The sequence below is a fragment of the Paroedura picta genome, chromosome 1, assembly GCF_049243985.1.
Source record: "Paroedura picta isolate Pp20150507F chromosome 1, Ppicta_v3.0, whole genome shotgun sequence".
Lineage (NCBI taxonomy): Eukaryota > Metazoa > Chordata > Lepidosauria > Squamata > Gekkonidae > Paroedura > Paroedura picta.
In genome coordinates, this window is record NC_135369.1 from 54,555,194 (window position 1) to 54,579,331 (window position 24,138).

At 44.8% G+C, this 24,138-nt stretch overlaps 1 protein-coding gene across 3 annotated transcripts in view; it reads left to right on the plus strand.

Annotated features, from left to right (window-relative positions):
* Positions 1-23,548, plus strand: part of RPS6KC1 (ribosomal protein S6 kinase C1) — a 139,858-nt gene extending 116,310 nt beyond the window's left edge. For 2 of the 3 annotated variants that reach the window (XR_013231231.1, XR_013231232.1), the window contains 2 exons: positions 10,847-14,186; positions 16,106-16,191. Coding sequence is in view for 1 of the 3 variants with exons in the window: in XM_077338974.1 (XP_077195089.1) it covers positions 14,104-14,186; positions 16,106-16,201; positions 19,714-19,824 (290 nt within the window). In the remaining 2 variants the exon portion in view is untranslated. Of the gene's footprint in view, positions 1-10,846; positions 14,187-16,105; positions 16,202-19,713 lie in introns of those variants that run through there. The other variant, XM_077338974.1, reaches the window with a different exon arrangement.
* The last annotated feature ends 590 nt before the right edge of the window (positions 23,549-24,138 follow it).

Consider the following 24,138-nt stretch of genomic DNA (forward strand, 5'->3'; position numbering starts at 1 on the left):
AGAATATGTTCTTGCTAGAACCCTCTAGAGCAGTAGTCCCCAACCTTTCTGAGGCCAGGGACCGGCAGGGCATCGGTCCGCGCCCGCGGGCCACACCTGCAGGCCGCGCCCGCGCATTGGCCCGCGCCCATGCATCGGGCCGCGCATGCGTGATGCGCGGCCCGGCCCGGCCCTTATTCCCTCTCCCCGCCCTCCCACAGTAAGAAGCTTCCCGGGCTGCAAGCTTGCGGCCTGGGAAGTTTTTTACTGCGGGGGGGGCGGGGAGAGGGAGCTGCGGCCCGGTGCCATGGCCTTTGCGGCCCGGCACCGGGCCATGGCCCGCAGGTTGGGGACCACTGCTCTAGAGCAGTGGTCCACAACCTTTTCTAGGCTGCGGCCCGGCGGTGGCGGGGAGGGCGACCGGCTGGCCATGTGCGGATGCGCCGCCCGGGTTGCGAATGCGCGTTTGCGGGATGCGTGGCTGCAAATGCGCGTGCACGGCACTCCCGCGCATGTGAGCATGGCACATGTTTGCAGCTGCGCATGGCGCAAACATGCATGCCCTGCGGAGACAGGGAGCCACGGCCCAGTGCCAGGGCCTTTGCGGCCTGGCACCGGGCTTCGGCCCGGTGGTTGGGGACCACCGCTCTAGAGCAGCCTTTCTCAACATTTTTACAATTGAGGACCCCTGAAACATTCTTCAAGCTTCCAGAAGTGGCATGATTGTGCAGAATATGGCTTGGAAGCATAGTTGTGTACCCACCTACCTGGGACCCCTCCCCTCCCCACCTCCTCCAGGCCCATCATTGGCTATTTTGGAAGGTGGAGGGTACGGGTCACCATGATCATATATGGTCATGTTGTTGTTAGGTGCGAAGTCGTGTCCGACCCATCGCGACCCCATGGACAATGATCCTCCATGCCTTCCTGTCTTCTACCATTCCCCGGAGTCCATTTAAGTTCGCACCGACTGCTTCAGTGACTCCATCCAGCCACCTCATTCTCTGTCGTCCCCTTCTTCTTTTGCCCTCGATCGCTCCCAGCATTAGGCTTTTCTCCAGAGAGTCCTTCCTTCTCATGAAGTGGCCAAAGTATTTGAGTTTTATCTTCAGGATCTGGTCTTCTAAGGAGCAGTCAGGGCTGATCTCCTCTAGGACTGACTGGTTTGTTCGCCTTGCAGTCCAAGGGACTCGCAAGAGTCTTCTCTAGCACCAGAGTTCAAAAGTCTCAATTCTTTGACGCTCGGCCTTCCTCATGGTCCAACTTTCACAGCCATACATTGCAACTGGGAAGACCATAGCCTTGACTAGACACACTTTTGTTGGCAGGGTGATGTCTCTGCTTTTTAGGATGCTGTCTAGATTTGCCATAACTTTCCTCCCTGGGAGCAAGCGTCTTTTAATTTCTTTGCTGCAGTGATCTTCGGAGCCCAGGAAAACAAAATCTGTCACTACCTCCATTTCTTCCCCATCTATTTGCCAGGAATTGAGAGGGCCCAATAAATATGTTTTTTTAACTATTAAGATGAATTAACTTCCACCCATTCAGGAGACTAGGGTTTCATGAAACCCTGGTTGAGAAAGCCTGCTCTAGGAGATTACCTCATCTCTCTTGACTACCTCTCCCATCCTATAACTCACAGATTCTCATGATGAGCCATTCTTTACTTTGGCTTTGAAGATGATAGGAGCCATATAGGCAGAGAGGCCCAATTAGTAGCACTTGCAAGATGGACTGAAACCGTTACTGTACTCATTAACCCTTGGGAGGAAGCAGGGGTGTTTTTTCTCACTGCCCAATAGTTGAAAATGGAGGTGCAAAGTACAGAGGCAATATTCCCCTTTATAATAGGTCTGGGGAAAAGCAGTAGGGGAAAACCATCACCTCCTTGTTGGCATTCCGAGGCCTCTGGGGTTCTGCAGTCAGAAACAGAATGTCGGGCTTTGCTCCAATCCAGCAAGGCTTATTCTTATAATCTTAAAAGCTAGGGAAAGTTTCCTGGGCACAAGCAGACTTTGCTCCAGGACATCCCCATACCAGAAATGGGACCCGGGTTTGGAAGTTGCACAGCTCACACTGGGTCTACAGTTATCCCCTGGACCCATGTTGTTGTTGTTATTATTGTATTTATTAGCCACCTATCTCATGAGACTCAGGGCAGTTTACAATAGAGGTGAAACATATAAAATTAATACAAAAATAGATTTGGATAAATACATTAAATTATAATAGTAAAAGAGATATTAAGGAATTGCCCACTCTCCTACCATGGGAAAGAAAAAGGTGGCTCATAAGAAGGTCTGTTAAGTTGGTTGGTGGGTTCTGGCAGGAAGGCCAGTAGAGCAGGTGGGTTTAGTCCACAGCCATAGGCCTGGTGGCACAGCTCTGTCTTACATGCCCCGCAGAATTGCCTGAGGTCTCCCCGGGCTCTGATCTCAGTTGGCAGAGCATTCCACCAGGCCGGGGCTAGGACTGATAAGGTTGTGATCTGGTTGAGGCCACTCTGATCTCTTTGGGGCTGGATATCCAAAGCAGGTTCTGTTGGGTAGATCTTCATGCTGTCTTGAAGCCCCACCATACGTATCCTACAGAGATCAAATGTTCTGCACCCACCATGTCTCTGAAGTTCATTTGTCTGTTCTTATGACGCAGAATGAGGTGGCTGGATGGAGTCACTGAAGCAGTAGGTGCAAACTTAAATGGACTCTGGGGAATGGTAGATGACAGGAAGGCCTGGGGGATCATTGTCCATGGGGTCGCGATGGGTTGGACACGACTTTGCACCTAACAACAACTACATGTACCATTCTCTCAATAAAAGGAATTGTTTTTTTCATCCCCAGGAAGCAAATGTATCACCCTTTTGTTAGTACAACTTATTTCAAAATTGCTCATAAATATTTTAGGTTCAGAAAACTGCTCCTTGCTCAGGCAGAAATGGGACAGGGAGATTTTCCACAAGAAAATGTGTGTAGCTCAGCATTTTGCACTGAACACAAGTCATGGTGCACGTCTGAAGTTGTATTCATTGGGTGAAAATGTAGTGTAGAGAGATGGGAGGTCGGGTGAAGGATCCATGTTTGCAAATGAACATGTGCCTCTGTTTTTATAAAAAGGGCAGGCAGCTCAGCTGGTGAATGAGGGACTGAGCGGGAGAGTGGACTCATGGGCCTACCTGAAATAAGGAGAAGCTCACTGCTCTAGCATTTGACTTGTTGGTAGGTAGATCTGTGGCCCATTGCAAACCGAAGTTCATACTGGGCTTATGGAATATACGGCATCTCTTACTGTCAGGGAAATTATTTTCTTTTGCATTGGCTATGCAAGATAGGAATCCTAAAGCTGCAAAGATGAGAGAAGTTTCACAAGCTGTCTGTAGAACAATTCCCCCCCTCTTTGTTTAATGGAATACTATAATACCATTCCAGAAGGTAAGTGTGGATGCAGTATGAAGTACAAAAATGAAGAGCAAGTAAATGTTAATCCATTTCCTGAAGCTGTATACAATGGTTGTTTCATGGTTGTACACTTTTTCGTAATTTCTAACGTGGCCTAAAACAGCTTTTGGAAGGATGACTTTCCCAGGGCACAACAAAAATTGAGTCCAGTGGCACCTTTAAGACCAACAAAGATTTCTGCAAGGTGTGAGCTTTCGAATGTAAGCACAAGCCTTTTTCGGTCTTAAAGGTGCCATTGGACTCAATTTTTGTCGTGCTACTTCAGACCAACACGGCTACCCACTTGAATGTATTTTTCCAAGGCTTCTCACAATTGGCCAGTAGGTGGCAACCTACTATTAACTGATTTGTGCTAATCGGACCAGGCTGGTTTCCTTTTATTACATGAACCATTGTAAATGTAGAAGAGCTCTCCTGCAATTATTCACGTTCATCTACTATTTCGGCAACAGGAGCTCTTTTCTGGTATCATCATATATTTGGCCATTCCCTTCCCTTCTAGGACCTGCTACTTAATAAAGCTTAAGGTTTTTAGCTAACAATAGCACAAATTGTAGAAGACCCTCGGGTTTCGTGTTAGCCAAAAGAAAACTGCTTGTTTCCCCTATATGGAACTTTTGATTTCATGAAACCTCAGTGGAAGGGATTGATTCCAAAATCTTCATTACACGAAAGCGTGTTTAAAAGAAAGTGTGTTGTGCATCAATTGTATTGTTTTTTAAAAATGGGCCGTGTTCTCAGAATTACAGTCTAAGAACAGAACAGAAGTGCATGCTGTACGAAGCACAAGGCTGCTGGCGAAAAAACTGCCTTCTGCCGACTTCTCCTCCATGCTAATCTGTAGTGCCGCTTCTTCCATATCTGGAGATCATTACTTTGAGTGCTCTTTTGTCCTGGCAGGGGCAGCTAGTCATGTGCAGCTGAGAGGGGTGGCGTTGATGGGACTCCACTGAAGCCCTGTGTAGCTTATCTCTTGTGGTCCTCACCTGGGCAGTGGGATGTGCCAGGTGGGAGAAAGAAGGGGGAAGATTGTAAGGAAAAGCAGAAAGGACCTCCCAGCCCAGTTATTGCTGATGACTGAAGAAAATAGTTGTCATTTGAAACTGAAGTGCTGGGTTATGTTCTCGGTCAATAACAATACTGTAGTGTTTTTAATAGCAGTTTATTATTCTGAAATGTGAGAGTGCAGTACATCAGTAGCTTTGAAGTGCTTGACTTTCATTCATTTAAAAAAACACATATGGATTTTTTTGTGTTGTTTTTGAAAATAATTTAAGCACATCTGAGCGGGTGGTGTTTGGATAAAAGGGCAAAGTTGTCCTGAACCCATGATGCGAATGTTTCACTTCTGTTTAAACATCCCTTTGCTCCCACTGCCCCCCTGGGAATCCTTATCACATATTTGTGCTAAAAAAACATTAACCACCTGCCCTGTGCTTTGTAGTATCAGCAACGGATCTTTTTATCTCTTGGTTAATGTGCCTTGGTATTTTGAAAGGGGGGAGGTGGGTGGGAAGGGGGGGGGGAAGGAGAGCAGAGGGAAAAATTCCAGTAACAGATTCAATTTGCAGGGACAGAAAATTTGAGCAAATGCCAAGCTAGCAGGGGGGCCATTATTTTGTTCTATTAATAAGTTTGAAAAAGAAAACATGCACACACACAAACCTTTTTGCATCAACATGTTTTGGTCTAATTGAGGGGAAAGCAAGAAAGATAAATTTTGAAATGCTAATGATCACCTTCTGTTCTTGACGTACTTTTTTTTTCTTTGCCAACTTTATGATCTTTGATTTTAAAGAACCATTGCTGGAAAGATAAGGGAAGGCATAAGGTGGTACTTCTGGAGCACAGATAACCTGAAGTTTTTGTGTTGTTTTAAACCTTATAACTTTTTAAACACTTACTGTGGGTGTACCCGAATTACTCTCGGACGACTTAAGAGCATCTGAATCAGCAGAGGTTAATTCTACTCTGTTCTACTGTATTTTATTGTGCTTTTATAGTGTTTTACTGTGTTTTAATGTCATATGATGTTTTAGCCATAGTTGTTATTTGCCCTGAACCCTCTCCATGGGGATGGGCAGTATATAAATTAAATTAGATCTCTTGCAGAATCTGCTGCCATTTGGCACTTGGCCACACATTTCACTACTGTTGTGTGATTAACTAGGACTGCTGTTCCCAGACAGCTAGGGCTTTCCTGATCAGGGGGCATGCCCTCTGAGGCCATGTTGACTGTTGTGTTACAAACCAGCCCATCTCCTTGGTCCCTACTTGTACATCCCTTTTGAAAGAGCAAAGTCTGAGTGCTCACAAAAACTTATTCCCAAAATTAAACTTTGTGGGCCTTTAAGGTGTCACTCAAACCTTGTTCTTTTGCTTCAGACCAACATGGCTACCTGCCTGAATGCCTTTTGAAAGTCACTGAAGGGGTCCCTCATGCTAAACTGGTTGAGGATTCTTTCTGCTGATCTCCATTGTGCCTCAGATTCTGCAGGTGACTTCAGCTGTAGGCATTTCAGAGGAAGGGGAGTTGTAGAAAGGAGTGTTAATTGCAACAAGAGTTTCAGAAATGAGTGTTTGGTTTGAACCTCAGTGCAGAGCCCCGTGTACACATGGAGCTTCAGTGAAGGTAGGTGGCTCTGTGGCCTTCTGTGCACTGAGGATTGACCTTTCCTTCATAGCAGCAAAGTTACACGGCCTCTGTCAACCTGTAAAGCACCAAAATGGTGCTACCCATAGCACAAGGAAAGTTGTCTGCATATCTAGAAGAACGTCTGGTTTTGCAGAAAAATGTAAGATTTCTAGTTCACCATAAAAGGTGGGGTGGTCTCCTGAAAGAATCCTGTGTGCTGTCACGGACCCCCTGGCAGTGTGCCTGGCAGCTGTTAGGATGAAGGAGCAGAAGCTGGGGGATATCAGGTGCAGTCATAGGTGAATACTGCCTGACCCAGATTTTGTCCCCCCCTAAGTTCCTTCAAGGTGCTTAAAGAAACATAGTGGGGAGGGAATGAAGATAAGGGGTGAGACCTCACATGCATTTCCCCTCCCTGCACCATGCTGATTAAAACCCGAAAAATAGTGTGTGTGTGGGGGGGAGTTTTGCAGTTGTCTGTTTGTTTCTGCCTGGGGAGCTGATCTTTATAGACTGCAGATGAGCTGTAATTCCAGGAGCTCTCCAGGTCCCACCTGGAGGTTGGCTACAGATGTTGCTGCTGAAATGCCCATGGGTAGGGTCACTCATCCACAGTGGGCTGGATGGATTTCTTGGAGCATGCAGGAAAATACTAGTTTTCTCAAAGTATGTATTAAATATTTTAAACAATTAAATAAAACATAATATAATTAAACAAACACATTATGAAACTAAGCGTTTTTCCCTGTTGGGGGTGCAGAACGTTGCCGTTGGTTACATGTTGTGGTGTCATGTATCTTGAAGTAGAAGATTTGAAGGGTGGATTTCCCAATAGTTTCTCCCCCCCCCCCAGCTCTTTGTGGGCTCAAAACTCATTGAAATTAATGGGGGAAAGCCCTGATCAGCAAGCAGATTGGGCTTGGAGTGTCCTTTCTACCTATTCCATATTGTGGTGTCCTTCATTGAGCAAATGTGTCCGAGCACTTTGTTTTTTGAGTGCTGTTGTTGACAGCTCCCCCCCAATCACCGGCTCCATAGAGATCTCTCAAGTCACCAGGAACAAAGTCCAGTCGGAATTGACCAGTGAAGCCGTAATTCTCAACGGAGTCATTTGCATGAGATTGGTCACAAGATGTGAGCTTAGTTCTAGATGCGTGGAAAAAAATAATAATTTGCTCTCCAACATAATTGGAAGTAGTTAAAGGGCAGGCGGGGAGTGACTGTTTGCCATCTTTGATAACACAGCACTAAACAACTTTGTCCTTTCATATTGCCAGATGGTGTTAGAGGAAGTTTTAAATCCATCCTAGGGCAGCTGATGGGAAGAAAAAGAAGAATCCCTTCCATTTGCAGTTAATCTTTGTCTTAAAGGACGTGGGGAATGATTCCCCCCCCCCTCTTTTTCACAAACCAGAATATAGATACCTTAAATATAACAGTCGTAGATTGCTTGTATTTTGGACTGTAATTGATTTTCTCAGGAGTTCCTTCCTTGCTATAAGCACACATACAGACACGCATGCACACATGCACACACAAGTGACAAGGTTTGCTGTAAGCCTGTCGTGTTTAGTAGTATTGTGAGCTGAAAGGCCCAGCATTGTTTGATCGGTGCAGGATAATGGAGACGCTCGTTGGAACTGCAGCTAGTTGGAGACAAAGTCCAAAGAGGGTTTGGGAACAGGAGAATGCCTGGCACAGTGGCCTAGCTTCACTTCCAGGATACTGTGTAATGTCAGGCTGGGAAGAGTGAAATTCAGTCCAAACTCAAGGCCAGTGAAGAACTCCAAGTTGGCAGTCCACAGATCAAGGCTAGCAAGGAACAGAAAACAGGATTATTGTTGGTGGTGGAAAAGAAATGGGCAAGTAATCAGAGTGGGAGGATATGCAAAGGCCAATTGCAGAGGAGGAGGCCTGGGGAAGGAGGAAGGCTTATCCCCACCTTAGCCATGTGAACAGAACAGTGGGAGGCGGGAGAAAATTGTTATTTGGGGGCTAGGAAATATTTCTGATTTCCCAGTGATGTGGGAGGGGCTTTTTGGAGGCTTTGACTGTGGAATGGACTCTGGAAACAGGAATGGAGCCAAATGAGGTGAGAAGGACTTTAGCAGGGGACTCCCAAGGCCAGTCACTCAGTGACCAAGGGATGGCCCAGGAAAGGACCAGGACATCTCTGTCATAACTAGATCTTTAAATGGATCTTTTGTTCTTTTGGTGAAGCAGCAAATGGCGACCACCCCTATTCAGATCAGGACAACCACATGGGAAGATGAACAAACATTTCTGCCCATGCAGTGGTCACAATCTCATGAATATTCTCTTCTTCCCTTCAAGCTGCTGTTTGCTCCATTGGGGGGGAAAAACCTCTACATATGTTTCCCTACAGCATATAGTTGTTTCCCTACAGCATATAGCATCCTTTGGGAAATGATTGCCAAAACAACACGGGAACAGAGTCAGTCTATATGTGCCACACCCTAATCTCAGTGCCACACCCTAATCTCCCCACCCATGTCTCCTATTTTTAGTTTGAAAACTGTGCACCGATCTCCTGTTTTCACATCCAGGCTGGCCAGCAGAATGACTATTAGGCTGATAGATGGAAACCATTTCCTGCCAGTCACCTGTTCCTTTGGAGAAGCACCCTCGTCAGCCTGCTTGATGAATCATGTCTTTTACATCCAAAAGATCTGTCCAGGGAGCAGGGTTGGAGGATGCCTTTCCTTTACACCACAGAGAGCTGCTATTGGATTAGACCATCTTGGCTAGATATAGCATGGACCTGTCTTAATAGACCTACTTAGCTATGGGTTTGTACATTCATGCACACATAAAAAGGGGTTTTGTTTTGTTACTCTTGCAAAAGGTGAACGAGCAACTAATGGTGATATTTTTCATTTTGGAAATATGCCAACCAACACTTCAGTGAGTTATGCCTGGATGATACCAGGCACTGCCACTGTATATGCAACACAAACGAGATGCTTTAGCAGGGACAATGCAGAGAACTGATTTAGAGCCCAACTATTTTCCACGACATAATGCAGAATTGCCAGGAGAGAAAAGCAACTGGTTGCTTCGGCTCAGGGGTCACTGCCGTTGCATTGTGTAAATAACTTGGCTGATGGATGCAAATGAAATGGCTTCATTATTGAGAAACAGGTATTTGGGTTCAGATTGACTGCAATATTAATGTCTTTGGAGGGGGAGCTGGAGGGGAGAGAGCATTTTTCCACCATGTGGCATTACATTAGCTGGCTGGACTGTGCGCCACTTGAAAGCACTTCACAATGTATAGTTCTTAAATTCACCTCCCTTGGGGTGTATTATGGAGACTAGAGGTAGCCTTATGGATGTGACATCTAGAGCCTTATTTCTGTCAATAGGTTGCAGAGTGACCTGTTCAAGGGGAGCCAGATAGACAGTAACATATTTACATGCAATTTTTTTCTTCATTAAGTAAAGCCTCTTTGAAAGACAAAGCAGCAGATGTGTGTGTGTGTGGCACTATTGGAGACTGGGAGAAGAAAATGAAGTGTGATTTGGCCAAAGCAATTTCTAGGCTGCACTCCTACGCATGCCCGTTTGAAAGTAAGTCCTGCCGAACAGAGGGATTTGCCTCTAAGTAAATAAGTATTGGATCAGGCTGTTAGCGGAACTTATGTTTTGCTGAGCAGTGGCTTTTGGATTTTGAGAAATTGAACCTCTGAATTAAGTAGCTGTTTGTACAGAGAGACTTGCATTCGAATGCAGCTTTCGCTGCTCACAGAGGACAACAAAGCCACACTGTGTCGGGTGGGGAGCAAAGTTTGAATCCAGTGGTATCTTCAAAACCAAAAGGCCAAAGCTGAGAGTGAGCTAAGATTGGCCAGGGAAGCCCATTGTAACAAGAAAAGTTTTTTCAGTTATGTGAGGAGCAAACGTAAAGTCAAGGAGGCAATAGGCCCACTGTTGGGTGCAGATGGACAAACTCTAATGAAAGATGCAAAGAAAGCAGAAAGGCTTTGTGCCTATTTTACATCAGTTTTTTCCCACAGGTCAAAGTGTTTAGGCACATCTAGAGATGGCTGTAGCCAAAGGATAGTGTCTGGGTGGCAGGTTAACATGGATAGAGAGGTTGTCGAGAGGCATTTAGCTGCACTGGATGAGTTCAAATCCCCTGGTCCAGATGAAATGCACCCGAGAGTACTCAAAGAACTTTCCAGAGAACTTGCACAGCCCTTGTCCATCATCTTCGGAACCTCTTTAAGGACTGGAGATGTCCCGGAGGACTGGAAAAGAGCAAACGTTATTCCGATCTTCAAAAAAGGGAGGAAGGATGACCCAGGAAACTACAGACCAGTGAGTCTGACCTCTGTTGTGGGGAAGATAATGGAGCAGATATTAAAGGGAGCGATCTGCAAACATCTGGAGGACAATTTGGTGATCCAAGGAAGTCAGCATGGATTTGTCTCCAACAGGTCCTGCCAGACCAACCTAGTTTCTTTTTTTGACCAAGTAACAGGTTTGCTGGATCGGGGAAATTCGGTTGATGTCATTTACTTGGATTTTAGTAAAGCTTTTGATAAGGTTCCCCATGATGTTCTGATGGATAAGTTGAAGGACTGCAAACTGGATTTTCAGATAGTTAGGTGGATAGGAAATTGGTTAGAGAACCGCACTCAAAGAGTTGTTGTCAATGGTGTTTCATCAGACTGGAGAGAGGTGAGTAGCGGGGTACCTCAGGGCTCGGTGCTCGGCCCGGTACTTTTTAACATATTTATTAATGATCTAGATGAGGGGGTGGAGGGACTACTCATCAAGTTTGCAGATGACACCATATTGGGAGGACTGGCAAATACTCCGGAAGATAGAGACAGAGTTCAACGAGATCTGAACACAATGGAAAAATGGGCAAATGAGAACAAGATGCAATTTAATAAAGATAAGTGTAAAGTTCTGCATCTGGGTCAGAAAAATGAAAAGCATGGCTACTGGATCGGGGATACGCTTCTAGGTAGCACTGTGTGTGAACGAGACCTTGGGGTACTTGTGGATTGTAAACTAAACATGAGCAGGCAGTGTGATCCAGCGGTAAAAAAGGCAAATGCCATTTTGGGCTGTATCAACAGAGGCATCACATCAAAATCACAAGATGTCGTAGTCCCATTGTATATGGCACTGGTCAGACCACACCTGGAGTACTGTGTGCAGTTCTGGAGGCCTCACTTCAAGAAGGACGTCGATAAAATTGAAAGGGTACACAGGAGAGCGACGAGGATGATCTGGGGCCAAGGGACCAAGCCCTATGAAGATAGGTTGAGGGACTTGGGAATGTTCAGCCTGGAGAAAAGGAGGTTGAGAGGGGACATGATAGCCCTCTTTAAGTATTTGAAAGGTTGTCACTTGGAGGAGGGCAGGATGCTGTTTCTGCTGGCTGCAGAGGAGAGGACATGCAGTAATGGGTTTAAACTTCAAGTACAACGATATAGGCTAGATATCAGGAAAAAGTTTTTCACAGTCAGAGTAGTTCAGTAGTGGAATAGGCTGCCTAAGGAGGTGGTGAGCTCCCCCTCACTGGAAGTCTTCAAGCAAAGGTTGGATACACACTTTTCTTGGATGCTTTAGGATGCTTAGGGCTAATCCTGCGTTGAGCAGGGGGTTGGACTAGATGGCCTGTATGGCCCCTTCCAACTCTATGATTCTAAGATTCTATGAACATAGTTTATTCAGGGTATAAGCTTTTGTGCTCATGTACACTTCATCAGATACAATGAAGTGCACACAAGCTTATACCTTGAATAAAGCTTTGTTGGTCTTAAAGGTGCCACTGGACTAAAACAGCACTGTATGATCTAGACCAGTGGTCCCCAACCTTTTTATCACCGGGGACCACTCATTGCTTGACAATTTTACTGAGGCCCGGTGGGGGGGGTAGTTTACTCCTCTACTCTCAACCACTGCCCTAATGCTCTCTGATCGCTATGGTAATGTTTAAACATCCCTTCAAAATAAGATACAGACACACCACAACAATGAACATAAGGAACATTTTATTTTCATGGAAATTTTAACTCATGACAATGACCAATCAATGGGAACCCTGAGCTTGTTTCTCTGCAACCAGATAGTCCCATGTGGGAGTGATGGGAGACAATGACACCTGAAGTGTGTTGTAAAGGCCCGGGGGGGGGGGGGGAGAAGGCGTCCTTCGCGGCCCACCTCCAATTAGTCGATGGACCACATGTGGTCCGCGGCCCACAGGTTGGGGATCGCTAATCTAGACCATGTGTGTTCTGATGGGAGCCCCTGTCCAGCTCCCACATTTGATATTGCAAACTACTTTGCTTTAGCATCCTGTGTTGCACACACAGTATTCATCCCTATATTGGCCCTAAACGTGGCCAAGTGCTATATTTGAATACTTACACTGGGGTTAAAGATGGACTACAGTGATGTTTATTAATCATAATTACATCTCTACCAAGCAAAGCAGAGCCTCTTGTGGTGCAGAGTGGTAAGGCATCTGCCTGAAAGCTTTGCCCATGAGGCTGGGAGTTCAATCCCAGCAGCCGGCTCAAGGTTGACTCAGCCTTCCATCCTTCCGAGGTCGGTAAAATGAGTACCCAGCTTGCTGGGGGGTAAACGGTAATGACTGGGGAAGGCACTGGCAAACCACCCCGTATTGAGTCTGCCATGAAAACGCTAGAGGGCGTCACCCCAAGGGTCAGACATGACTCGGTGCTTGCACAGGGGATACCTTTACCTTTACCTTTTACCAAGCAAAGCATGGTTAAGAGAGGTTCCCTGCCTCTACTTGGAAGAAGACAAAAGGGTTTAGAGGGACATGACTTAGTGGAACAGGCCACTCCATAATTTACTTGTAAGGTTAGGATCTTAATGAGGTTAAAAGTTCTCCCTGGTTAAGTGGACACTATCTGCACTTTAGAACTCTTACAGAGTTTTGGTTTTCTAAATTATGCTACTAAATTCATCAAGTGATGAGTTGTAGTAGGGTTTATAGAATCATGGAGTTGGAAGGGGCCTTACAGGCCACCTAGTCCAGCCCCCTGCTCAATGCAGGATCAGCCCAAAGCATCCAGGATAAGTAGCTGTCCAGACACTGCTTGAAGACCGCCAGTGAGGGAGAGCTCACCACATTTGTATTTGAAAACATAATAAGGTATATTGGCGCTCTAGTGTTGAGTCTTGCAGAATGGGAGGCAGATTAAAATTACTCAAGTGGTCTTGTGAGGCTCATACAAATGCTAAGCATTATGTGCACCATTGATGGTATGCAGAAGCAATCCAGAGCCTTGCCTGCTGTACTTTCTAGATGAATTCTCAGCACTAGTGGGGGGACGGGACGGATGGATGGACATCGATTCCTGTGGGCTTTGCAGTTAGGCCACCCTCTTACCCCTTGCTTAGGGCCCCCTCCTCCCAGAATTCTGTTCCATTCCTACTCGGGCCCAGATTCCACAGTATGAAGTATCTGCACCAAGTTGGTGATCCCCAGCCTGCAGGAAGTGTGCTTGGTCTTGAACAGGGCCAGGGCCTTTTTGGTCTTGACCCCTACATGGTGGAATGAGCTCCTGGAAGAACTAAGGGCTCTGTCAGAGCAATTATAGTTCTGCCGGGCCAAGATGGAGCTTTTCTGCTAGGCATTTGGTTGGGGCTGGAACGAGGAAGATCTATTAGGTCCCCCCCCCCCCCCGGATGTAGTGAGCTGGAGGGGTCCATGGAGTCTAGCAGGAGGGGAGAGAGTGGTTAGGATTTTAGCGGGGTAATGGGTTCTGTGGGGCTATTGTATCTATTGTAAACCACTGCGAACCAGCTGGACTGAGAGAGGCCTTGTTGTCATTCCAAATTTTGAATGTGGTGATGTATGGCTCCACTGGAAAAAGAAAAAAACAACAGCCTGCACTAGGGTGGTCTAGAGGGCATAATAGCTCCAGATATGCTCCATCAGCATTGAAGCATCTCCTTGTAAAGGCAGGTTTGAAGGTGTATCTGACCTTTGAATTTTAATTGCAAATGTCTTTTATTCAGAAGTTGGAGCTGTCTTTGAAGAATCAGAAGCCTGTGATTGGTGGAGCCTGGGTGCCCTTCTCTTTGAACTCCTTACAGGGAAGGTAGGTGTTGCTGATAGTGATGAGAGGGAGAGGGAGTGCTAAACTCTAGGAGAAACTCTCAGTGTCTTTTCCCTTAGAGCAATTGTGTTTAAAGATGCCGGATGCAAACATCTGTGCCATCCTAAGTTCTCCAGCAGTTAAAGGCATTTAGGGAAACCAGTGCTGCATCCTTGACCAGTTATCTCCTATGGCTGTTCTTATGGTGAAACAGTAGAGCTGGGATTAATGCAGACAGTGTTAACCCAATTCAGGATAGGCCATAATGGTGACGTTCAGTATACAAAATGCAGTGCTCAGGGCAATCAGTGTTTCAGATCCATTCCCTTTGAAAATATATCTTATGGGGTCAAAATATCTTTAACTTCTTGCTATGTGCCACTTCGGAGAAAGGGTTGTGACCTTCATGTTCTGTGGGATTTCTAAAGGCCTCTGGCTAGCTGTCACTGGAGATAAGAATGCTGGACCAGATGAATCTCTGACAAGATCCAGAAGAAGTGCTGTTTTTTTGTGCCCTGCTTTTTACTCCCTGAAGGAGTTTCAGAGCGACTTACAACAGCCTTCCCTTCCTCTCCCACAGAGACACCCTATGAGGTAGGTAAGGCTAAGAGAGATCGGAGAGAACTGTGACTGGCCCAAGGTCACCCAGCTGACTGCAGGTGGAGAGGCATGGAATCAAACCCAGTTCTCCACATTAAATGCCACTGCTCTAACCACTGCAACACACACACTCTCTCTCTCTCCTACATTTTCATTTCAGGTTCTGTGTAGAATAGGTAAAGCAAAACAAAAAAAGGATTAATTCTGAAAGTCATTTGTGGAGGGCCTATTTGGAACCTCAGGCCTGCTAGCTGATGTTCTGTCTCCTCATTACGAATGGAGTCCTTCCTTGCTGGCATAACTGCTGTGGCCTCAGCAGATCTGGCTTGTTAGGATAAGCCAGTGGGGGGTGGCAGTGGGACTCGGGTGAGGGGAGACCTGGGTTGAGCTGCACACTCAGCCATGAAGCTTACCGGCTGCAGTCCATCCTGCCTCACACAATTGTTGTGAGGACACAGTGGGGAAAGGAGAACCATGGAGGAGTGTAGTAGGGGTGTGTTTCCAGTGAGCCTCCTACTCGAAACAGAGCATCCTCTCCTCCACTCAAGCAGATTAGTGAATAGGGAGGTGAAGAGAGTGGAACCCTCTAATCCCGCAGATCTCCTGCTTCTATCCTGTTGGTTCTTGTTTCTTATTGTATTAATGAGGCTTACAATAATAGTTTAAAACCAAAACAACCAACCCCAAATCTCTTCCCCCCCCTTTCCCCATGTTCAAAGACGCCTGCCATTCCAAGCCCTCAAAGGCCCTGACAATCAGGCTGGCCTGGCCTCCTGAAGATCTCCAAGGAGCGATCCCCTCCCCTACCTCCCCTCTTCACAGGGCCCATTCCACAGAGCCAGAGCCACGAGGGAAAAGGCCTGGGCTTTGGCTGAGGCCAGGTGGGACTCCTCAATGGTGGGATGGCCAACAGATGGCTGCTTGATGGCACAGGGGCATGTGGAAGGGGATGGTTCTCCAAATAGTTGCGTGTGCAAAGCCCATGCCTGTAAAGAGGAGTCATGGAAGACTCCAGGTGATCAGAGCAATTTAATTTCTACAAACTGTGCCAAACTGTGACTAGCTTTGTATTCAGCATGGTGTAATAGTAATTACTGTATTCTAAATAGAACTATGCAGACTCAGAAGAAGAGCAGGGTAAAAATGAATAGACTGGGGAGACCGATAGGAAGGAACACCATATCATAGTATTCTTAAACAGATTGTAAATGGTTACTGTCAGCCTAAAAAATGTTCATATGAATACAGCAAGATGCATTCTGTTCTTCTATGCTGTTCTATGTCTTAATAATATGTAATGTTGCTGATTTGGTTTGTGGCAGACCCTGGTGGAGTGCCATCCGGCAGGAATCAATACTCACACTACCTTGAACGTGCCAGATCACATCTCAGAAGAGGCAAAATCTCTCCTTCAGCAGGTATAATCCTGAAGAACGTATATTTATGACTTGTACATGCATGCCCGGCTCTCAAGGGTATTGGCCAGTGATATGCACCGCTTGGCTTGTGAAGAGTTCCCTTTTTAGTTGCACGTCAAGGAGGCTCACAGCTTACTCTTTCATCTCGTGGGAGCTATTTTTGGGGGGGGGGGACCATCTGCTAGCCACAAGCCCCACCGGGCAAGGGCCATGCCTCCTTTCCTGACACATTGGGCATGTCTCACATTGGGGAATGGTGCTCAGAAGAAGCCCAGGTGGCATGCCGAGGAGGCACATTTGGCTCCTGAGCCACTGAGTGTCTTTAAAGGATGCTCTTCTAGGGATGATTCATGAAGGCAGTCTACAAAACTCTTGCTGCCAGAGACATGTGTGCAACTCCTTGTGGGATATATTCTGCAAGCAAAAGTGGATGGGTACCAGACTATTTGCTCAGTTATTTTTTTTTTTGAAGATTATTCAACTGGAAGAGAAAAGGGAATTATTTGGGTTTTTAAATTATTTTTGAATGTCTATATCACATTCACGGTTGATGATATATACTCTATAAAGCAACATTTTAAGCAGCAATAGAAATGACCAGCACTAAAAGCAGCAGTCGGACAAATGACAGAGAGAGACGTTTAACACCCCAAAGATGGTGAAAGGCACTTGGCAAGCATTCCCAGAAAAGCTTCTGTCTCACTTCCTCAGCTAGCTTCCCAGGTGCTTAATTACTTTAAAAAGGGCTTCCTGTAATTACTGTAACTGACAGGCATGTTCCTGTGGAAGAAGCCTGGTTCGAGACCATTTAGGACTTGAACAGTTAAAAAAAAATTCACAGTCAGCATAATTCAGCAGCGGAATCGACTGCCTAAGGAGATGGTGAGCCCCTCCCCATTGGCTGTCTTCAAGCAGCAGCTGGACAGATGCATATCCTGGATGCTTTGGGCTGATCCTGCGTTGAGCAGAGGGTTGGACTAGATGGCCTGTATGGCCCCTTCCAACTCTATGATTCTATGAAATACCAAATCCTTGAATTGTACCTTGAAAGACAGCCAGTTACTGAGGACATGATGTAAGAAAACATCTTTAGGTTAAACTGCCAGGCCAGTAAGAGTAGTGAATGGAGTCTAAAGTTATTGCAGATAGAAGATGTTTTTTTCTTCACAGTAAAGTCAGGTCCTCAATGTAGTCCCCCCCCCAATGCAGGTAATACAAATTGAAAGGCCTGTCTGTGGTATCAGAGCATAATAACACAGTCATGTGCTATCAGGATCATGAGATAAACTTTGTCTGCTGTTTAATCTCACAGAAGGCAGGCTCTATGTGTATGTGTGTTTTTCCAAAGGGGTTGAAAATGAATGGAATTTTACCACTGACATCGTGGAGAATTTTATTACAGCAACACTGAGCCCTTTTAACTCCCCCGAGAGCTCAAAGCAAGCCATTTGCTTGTTTCCCTTCTTCCAAGTTCAAAAGCACCCGTGTCCAAAAGGAAGCTTTCCAGTCCTGGGCTGCACGTGGGCAACTTTCAGGTTGAAGGGTCTGCCCCCATTGGCTAGTAAATCAACCTCCTGTTGTGTGTCTAGCCAAGGAAACTACCATTCATTGTCGAGGAAGCTTTGTCAGGAAAAGGAAAAGGGGGCTCTTGGCATGGCTAGTCATTTGTCATTACGACTTTCCTCTTCCACCTAGGTTGCATGGGTCAGCCCATCACTAAATGCCTAGGAGAGGAACAGTGTGCAGATGGATGCCAAATGTGTCTTGTGACACGGCTTCCAAACTGGTGACCTCATTTTAAACCTCTCTCTTCCCTGTCTCCTCCGAACACCTAACTGACTAAGTCTGACATAATTCAGAGGCTGTTATTATATATATTTTTTTGATTGCCAAAGGATTAGATGAAGTTTTTAAAGGTTTCCTTCACTGCCATTCTGTCTGCACTCTCTTTTTCAAAGGTTGTCCCAGCTAGCATAATAATCCAGCATGTTTTCTAACAATGTAGATCTAGTGCAATTTATTCTGCATTTGCTTTTGGAGATTAAAGTTCTTTTTCTTGCAAAGGGGGAAACCTTTAGAACATAAATTTCTTTGCACTTAACTTCCCCACCTGCTGTCACTTGTTATATTTCCAGAGGACTGTAGAGCGACAGTCTCTCTGACTGCTTATCTGCCGGCTCATGTATATTCACAAGAAGTTTGCTTTGCTGTTTGAGTTATCGTTACCAAGTGAGGTTTTAAGTGGTGGAGTCAACTTAAGATGTGCAAATGAATACATTTTATGGGGAATTTCTCACTTTGATTATTGGGTGTAGGCATTTGAACGTATGTGCCAAAGGAGAGTATAGCGTACTCCTAAATGACAATTGGATGTCGGGAGCTGCATTATGCTGTAGTCGGTAGAGGAAACCTAGAAATGGAATTATTCTTTTGAACTGTATATTCAGAATGTGACAGTCTCATAAGACAGCAGAATGTAAACTTGGTCTTTTTATCCTTGGTAAATATTTTCATACCTCTTTGCTGGTTACCCCCCTTTCAAGTAATCATTCTCTATCCAAACTCACAGATGTGAAGAGCCCGCTTTGCTTTCTGTATGTATCCAGCCCTGTTTTTTGAAGAGAGATTGTAGATTTTTTTCAGAGCAAAGCAAACAAGCTACTTAGTTTTAATAAGTGGCAATCAGCTGCTCCAGTGTTTTGAGGGTCCGGGGTTTTTGAAAGGTTCTCAGAGACTCATCTTATGTTATATTTTTAGGTGTGCACCAAAGATGGTTTAAATGTTGATTTGAAAATGTAAAGTGTGAATCTGACAAATGTGTTTGCAGATGTGTTAGTCGTAACCAGTATGCTCACTGGAGAACTGGGACTGGTAGTGTCTGTTGGTTGAGTACACAGTTAATGGCATACTTTGGTTTGCTGCCACGAGTATGTGAAATGACCTGAAGACTTAGACATTACCAACGAGATGAAACTTAACTTATGTAAAATATCATGCTTTGGAAAAAGTCCCAGCAGTGTGCAACACTACATGCAGACTGATAGAAAACTAAGGTAAAGAAAGGTTCAGGAGTGTGTATGGTACAAACACATTCTAAACCCCTTAACACATGAAGTGATGTTTAGAGTGTATTGACAGGCTGGAAAAAAGGGGTCCAGAGAAGAACAAAGGGAAAGAAAGGAATAGACCAAAAAAATTAAGGAACTGTATATTTAACTTTTGGCAGAAAAGAAGAAAGCTGGGATATGCTTGCAGTCTTCAGATATTTTTGAATGTGTCAGAAAGAAATGCTCAACCTACGCACTGAGGACTAGGCATTGAGGTCTTCCCGTAAACAATAGGGAAGACTTCCCAGCCCCCTTCCTAACTCTCATGCTCCCCCGCAAGTTCTAGTGCGATGTGCAGCACTGGTGCTTAGCTACATAGAGTGCAATCTTCTGACTACTTAGCATGTTTGGTGCATTCTATTGTTCCCTAAAATTCTCCTTACTATCTGTATTTTTTCTCTTAAGCTTTTGCAGTTTAATGCGGTGGAGCGTCTTGGTGCTGGAGTCGCTGGAGTTGAAGACATCAAATCTCATCCCTTTTTCGTCTCTCTTGATTGGTCAGAGCTAATAAAGTGAGTGGTCTCAGCAAGTCATCTGCCCACGTTCTGTCAGACACCGTTCCTGGCTTGCCAACATTTTCAACCGTGGCTTGAGGCCCCAGGCAGCGATTCATTAGGATGAAAACTGGAAAGACAGCGTTGAAAGGAAACAATCTTAATCAGAACTGATGACTAGACTCTAGTCGACTTTCTGTGGCAAGAGGCTGCTTTGTGTAAACTAAGATGTGATTCAGACTGTGGGGTACTGACTTTATTACTTGTTAGGCCAGACTAGACCTAGTGGTTACCACCGAGTTACCAGTGAAACCAGCTATCTATTGTCAAATGCCCGTCATCTCTCTAGTGAATGCATGACAATCCATCATGGTGTCCTATATTTCCTTACACTCCTGTTCCGTATTACTGGCAGCAATTTGGGGGAGAGGGAATGTACTGCCAAGTGGAATGTAACATGACTTTTTGGTGGCAAACATCCCCTTGCATCTTTGAGCTGCGAAATTATGTAAGCAGCAGTGCTCTGTTTTTTTTCAGTGGTGATAGAAGTATCTTGTCGTACATACCGATTCTGACCATACATGCCAGCTGAAAATAGCCCCTTGCTGTAGTTGGAGAATACATTTCTTTCCTAAGTCATAGGCGGTAGAGATATGGTGGCGATCGGGAAGCAAAATAACCTATTAATACCATATGATATGGTGCTTCTGCAAAATTTGACCTATAATGCATATATCTCCTTGTGTAAAACAAAGGAAAGCTTCCTTATAATATTGTGTCATGTGGACTTTGAAATGGCTGCATGTCATCTATCAAAAGATGGGGCAACCAGATACTGTTATCTTGTGCTTGTTGGTTACCAGCGTTTGTTTTAAAGCACTAACTCAAGTGAATTACATTTGTCACTACAAGGAAGGAAGTCTCTTGCCTCAACCACTTAATAATTGCTTCAGAAATTTAATATAGACCAAGTAAATAGTATTCTAGGTAAATGTATGGATATAAATAATGCTATATATTTTTTAAAAAATAAGTTGCCACATTTCTGTTTGGGGAATTTCAGGATGGACTACAGAAGCAGACAAACCCAGGACCATTGCACATTGCATGTTTGACTGGTTTCCCATGCCAGAACGACCCCCCCCCCCACACTCCAATGAAAAACCAGCAAGTCAAGCAGGGTTCTAGCCCCACTTTCTATTAGCTAGTTCTTCATGTTGGGAGTTGCATTTTTAAACTGTGGGAAGCATTCAGCCATACAACGTTACGTGTGCAGTCTGAAATGGTACTGGTTCTGGAATTCAGTACCATGTGACTTATAAACCAGGCAAAAAAATCCAGCAGCACCTACAGCAGTGTACTGGCCGAGAGGACAACCTGCTTGACCAATCGTCAGCTAAAGGATAAAAAGAAGAAAGAAAAGACCATTGACTTGGTGACATGTGTAGGCAGATTTGTAGTTCTGAAAATGCTACTTTGAGTGCTGTTCGATTTCGCTGCCACCTGTTGGTTCTTTCAGAACTGGTGTTTGCATGTGTGCATGAGTGACTGGAGTCTGTGTTACCAATGTGAATCCCTCCTAAGGAGGAGTTGACCTCCCAGTAAGCATTTTTATACAGCTTTTTTTTTTTTTTAGGGGAGGGGGGGGTCTTATTTTAAATTGCTGTACCAGGAGGCACAGAGGAACTTTGGACAAGTAGAAGAGACATGCCATTTGAATTCCATTGTGCACCTTGGAAGGTCCACAAGAAGATGGATGGGCTTTTCTTGAAAATACCTTTTAAAAGAGGCTTGCCATGGAGGATTCTGCTTTCATACATACCCACCCACCACACGCACATACCAACTCGACTGCAGCCATCCTAGTCCACTAAGCAGTAATTGTGCCATTGGTTCTTAATGTGTTGTGAGTTTTACCCGAGAGAGATGCTGGGGAGAAAAAAACAGAGTTGGCATTTACATTAAAATAAAGAGATGCTTATTTTTAAATATTTCTGCTTTGCTAAATTTGTAACTATGAGTGTTGTTGAAGGCAACAATTTAGATATTAAAAACTACTAAAATACCTTCACCATGGTAGAGCACTTGTAGAAGGTCCCAAATCCAGTCTATGGCGTTAGTTAAATGATCTCAGGTGGCCAATTTGGAGAACGACCTTTTTTCAGCAGAGAATCTGGAGAGCTACTACCAGTAACAACATTAATATAATAATAATACAATTTTATTTATATCCTGCCCTTCCAGCACTCAAGGTGGGCAACAATATTAAAACAGGTACAAAGATTAAAATGCCAGGAGTTTCTCAATAGTAAAGTTGAGAAAAACAGTTGTATAGGGATAGGCAATTTGGCTTCAATAAGCTGAAAGTACCCAAATCAATGCTGATTCGGGTACTTTTTGACCTGTCTGAGCTGAACTGCCCATTCTCTGCATTTAAACAGTCAGAATCAGAGGTTGCTGAATCATTATTTGACAATTCAGCTGTGATTTGGCCCATTTAAATGGATGCCCCCCCCCCATTTTCTCAGCACCTGAGAAGGGGGGGGGAGCAGCACAATGAACAGCTGATGATGACAGGCATGTGCCAATTCCCTTTAAATTCCTCCCCAAGCCGAATGCAAAAAAGTGTAGGTCACTTTGGGTGCTTCAGATTCAGCCCAAATTGGTTTGGCCTGAATCTGAATTGGCCTGGATTTTTTTGTGTGAACATCTCTATTCTTATACATAATAACGTATGGCTAACTTTTTTCTTGTCCTAACCTAAATGGCCCAAGATAACTCAATCTCGTTGAATCCCAGAAGCTAAGTGGGATCACACCTGGTTAGAACTTGGGAGGGAAACCACCAAGGATAGCCAGAAACAGGCAATGGCCAACCATACCTTAACATCTCTTGCCTTGAAAACCGTACAGGGACCGCTGTAAGTCAGTTGCATCGCACGGCACTTTCCACTACCATCTCTTGTTTTGCCTTTCTTCCCCGCAGCTTTATCCGGAGGGCAAAAGGCCAAATTCCTTTGGTAAGGGAACCTTTGGGCTTTTAGGCCATCCTAGTTCATACTTTAACCTTAGATTTTTATGGGCCACCCTCTTGTGCGCATCCGAACAGACTGCATCTGTTAGATACCAGAACTGCGTATTAACATAAAATGGAAAAGGAAAAGACTTCATTTAACCAAAGGAAATCTGGAAGCTTTTTTTTTTCCTTTAGAAATTATTCTGCTCTCCTCTTCCTTTTTTCCCTCTCTCCTTGTGATAAAAAAAATGCAAACCAGGGGACTGTAATAACATCATAAGGTGCTACCAGGTCACCAGTAGAATTACTCCTCTGAAGGGGTATCCAAGATTACCTCATTCTTTAAAACTGCATTTGAACAAAGCCCTTCCATAGCTACATAACAGGAACTCCCTCAGGTGAGCCACAGCAACAACTTCCTGTGCTGAGAGGTGAGGAAATCTCTGAAACTGAGACAGATACAGGACTTCCTTCCAGCCATGCCTTTACTATGGCTTTGGGAGAGAATCTCATTTTGAAGAGCAACTCCATCCATAGGGGGCTGTGTGTGTGTGTGAGTGAGTGAGTGAGATGGGGATGTTAATGTTAGCTCCCTGTTGCTGATGTTTTGTAAATCATTACTGGCTTATTTAAAACACGTTTATACCTTTCTGCACTCCTCATTCACCACGAGAGGTGATTGCTGTAGCAAACACTGCACATGGATTGTTCCCATAAACTCTCAGCTGTAACCATGCATGTTGCGACTGTGTCTGTTGCGTAAGGGGCCTGAAGTTTGACTATTCTTTGTCACAATCTGTGGGGAATTCTAGACTCTGGTAATTCCTCCTGTTCACAAACAACTAGCCAAAGCTGTCGTTATACCAATTTAAGAGGTTTTGTGAATTGCACCTTGGATCCTAATGAGAGTCAGTGCTTAACCCCTGCAACCTGTTTCTGGAATATATGAAGATTATTATTATTAATGATAATGATAGGGTAGTAAAGAGAGTGCCTTGAGTATGTGCAGAGTGCATTTCACTAGGTAACCACCAGCAGCTCATGTCTCTGGAGTGAGGAGGATGAGAAAAGGGCACGAACCCTGGCAGTTGGGACTCCTAGCACCTCTTTTGAGGAAGTGAACTCGGATTGCTCCGTTAAAGGACTTCTTTGTACTAATCAGTTCTGTTGGGAGTTAACATTGTAAATGGTGAATAATTTAGCCTTTGATGGCGCAATTCACCACCCCTCATTCAAAGCTAGTGACATAATTGCTCTCTCTATTTGAATGCACCATGCTTTGGAGGTGGTAGAAGTGATGAAACAGGTTGGGTAGGCATAA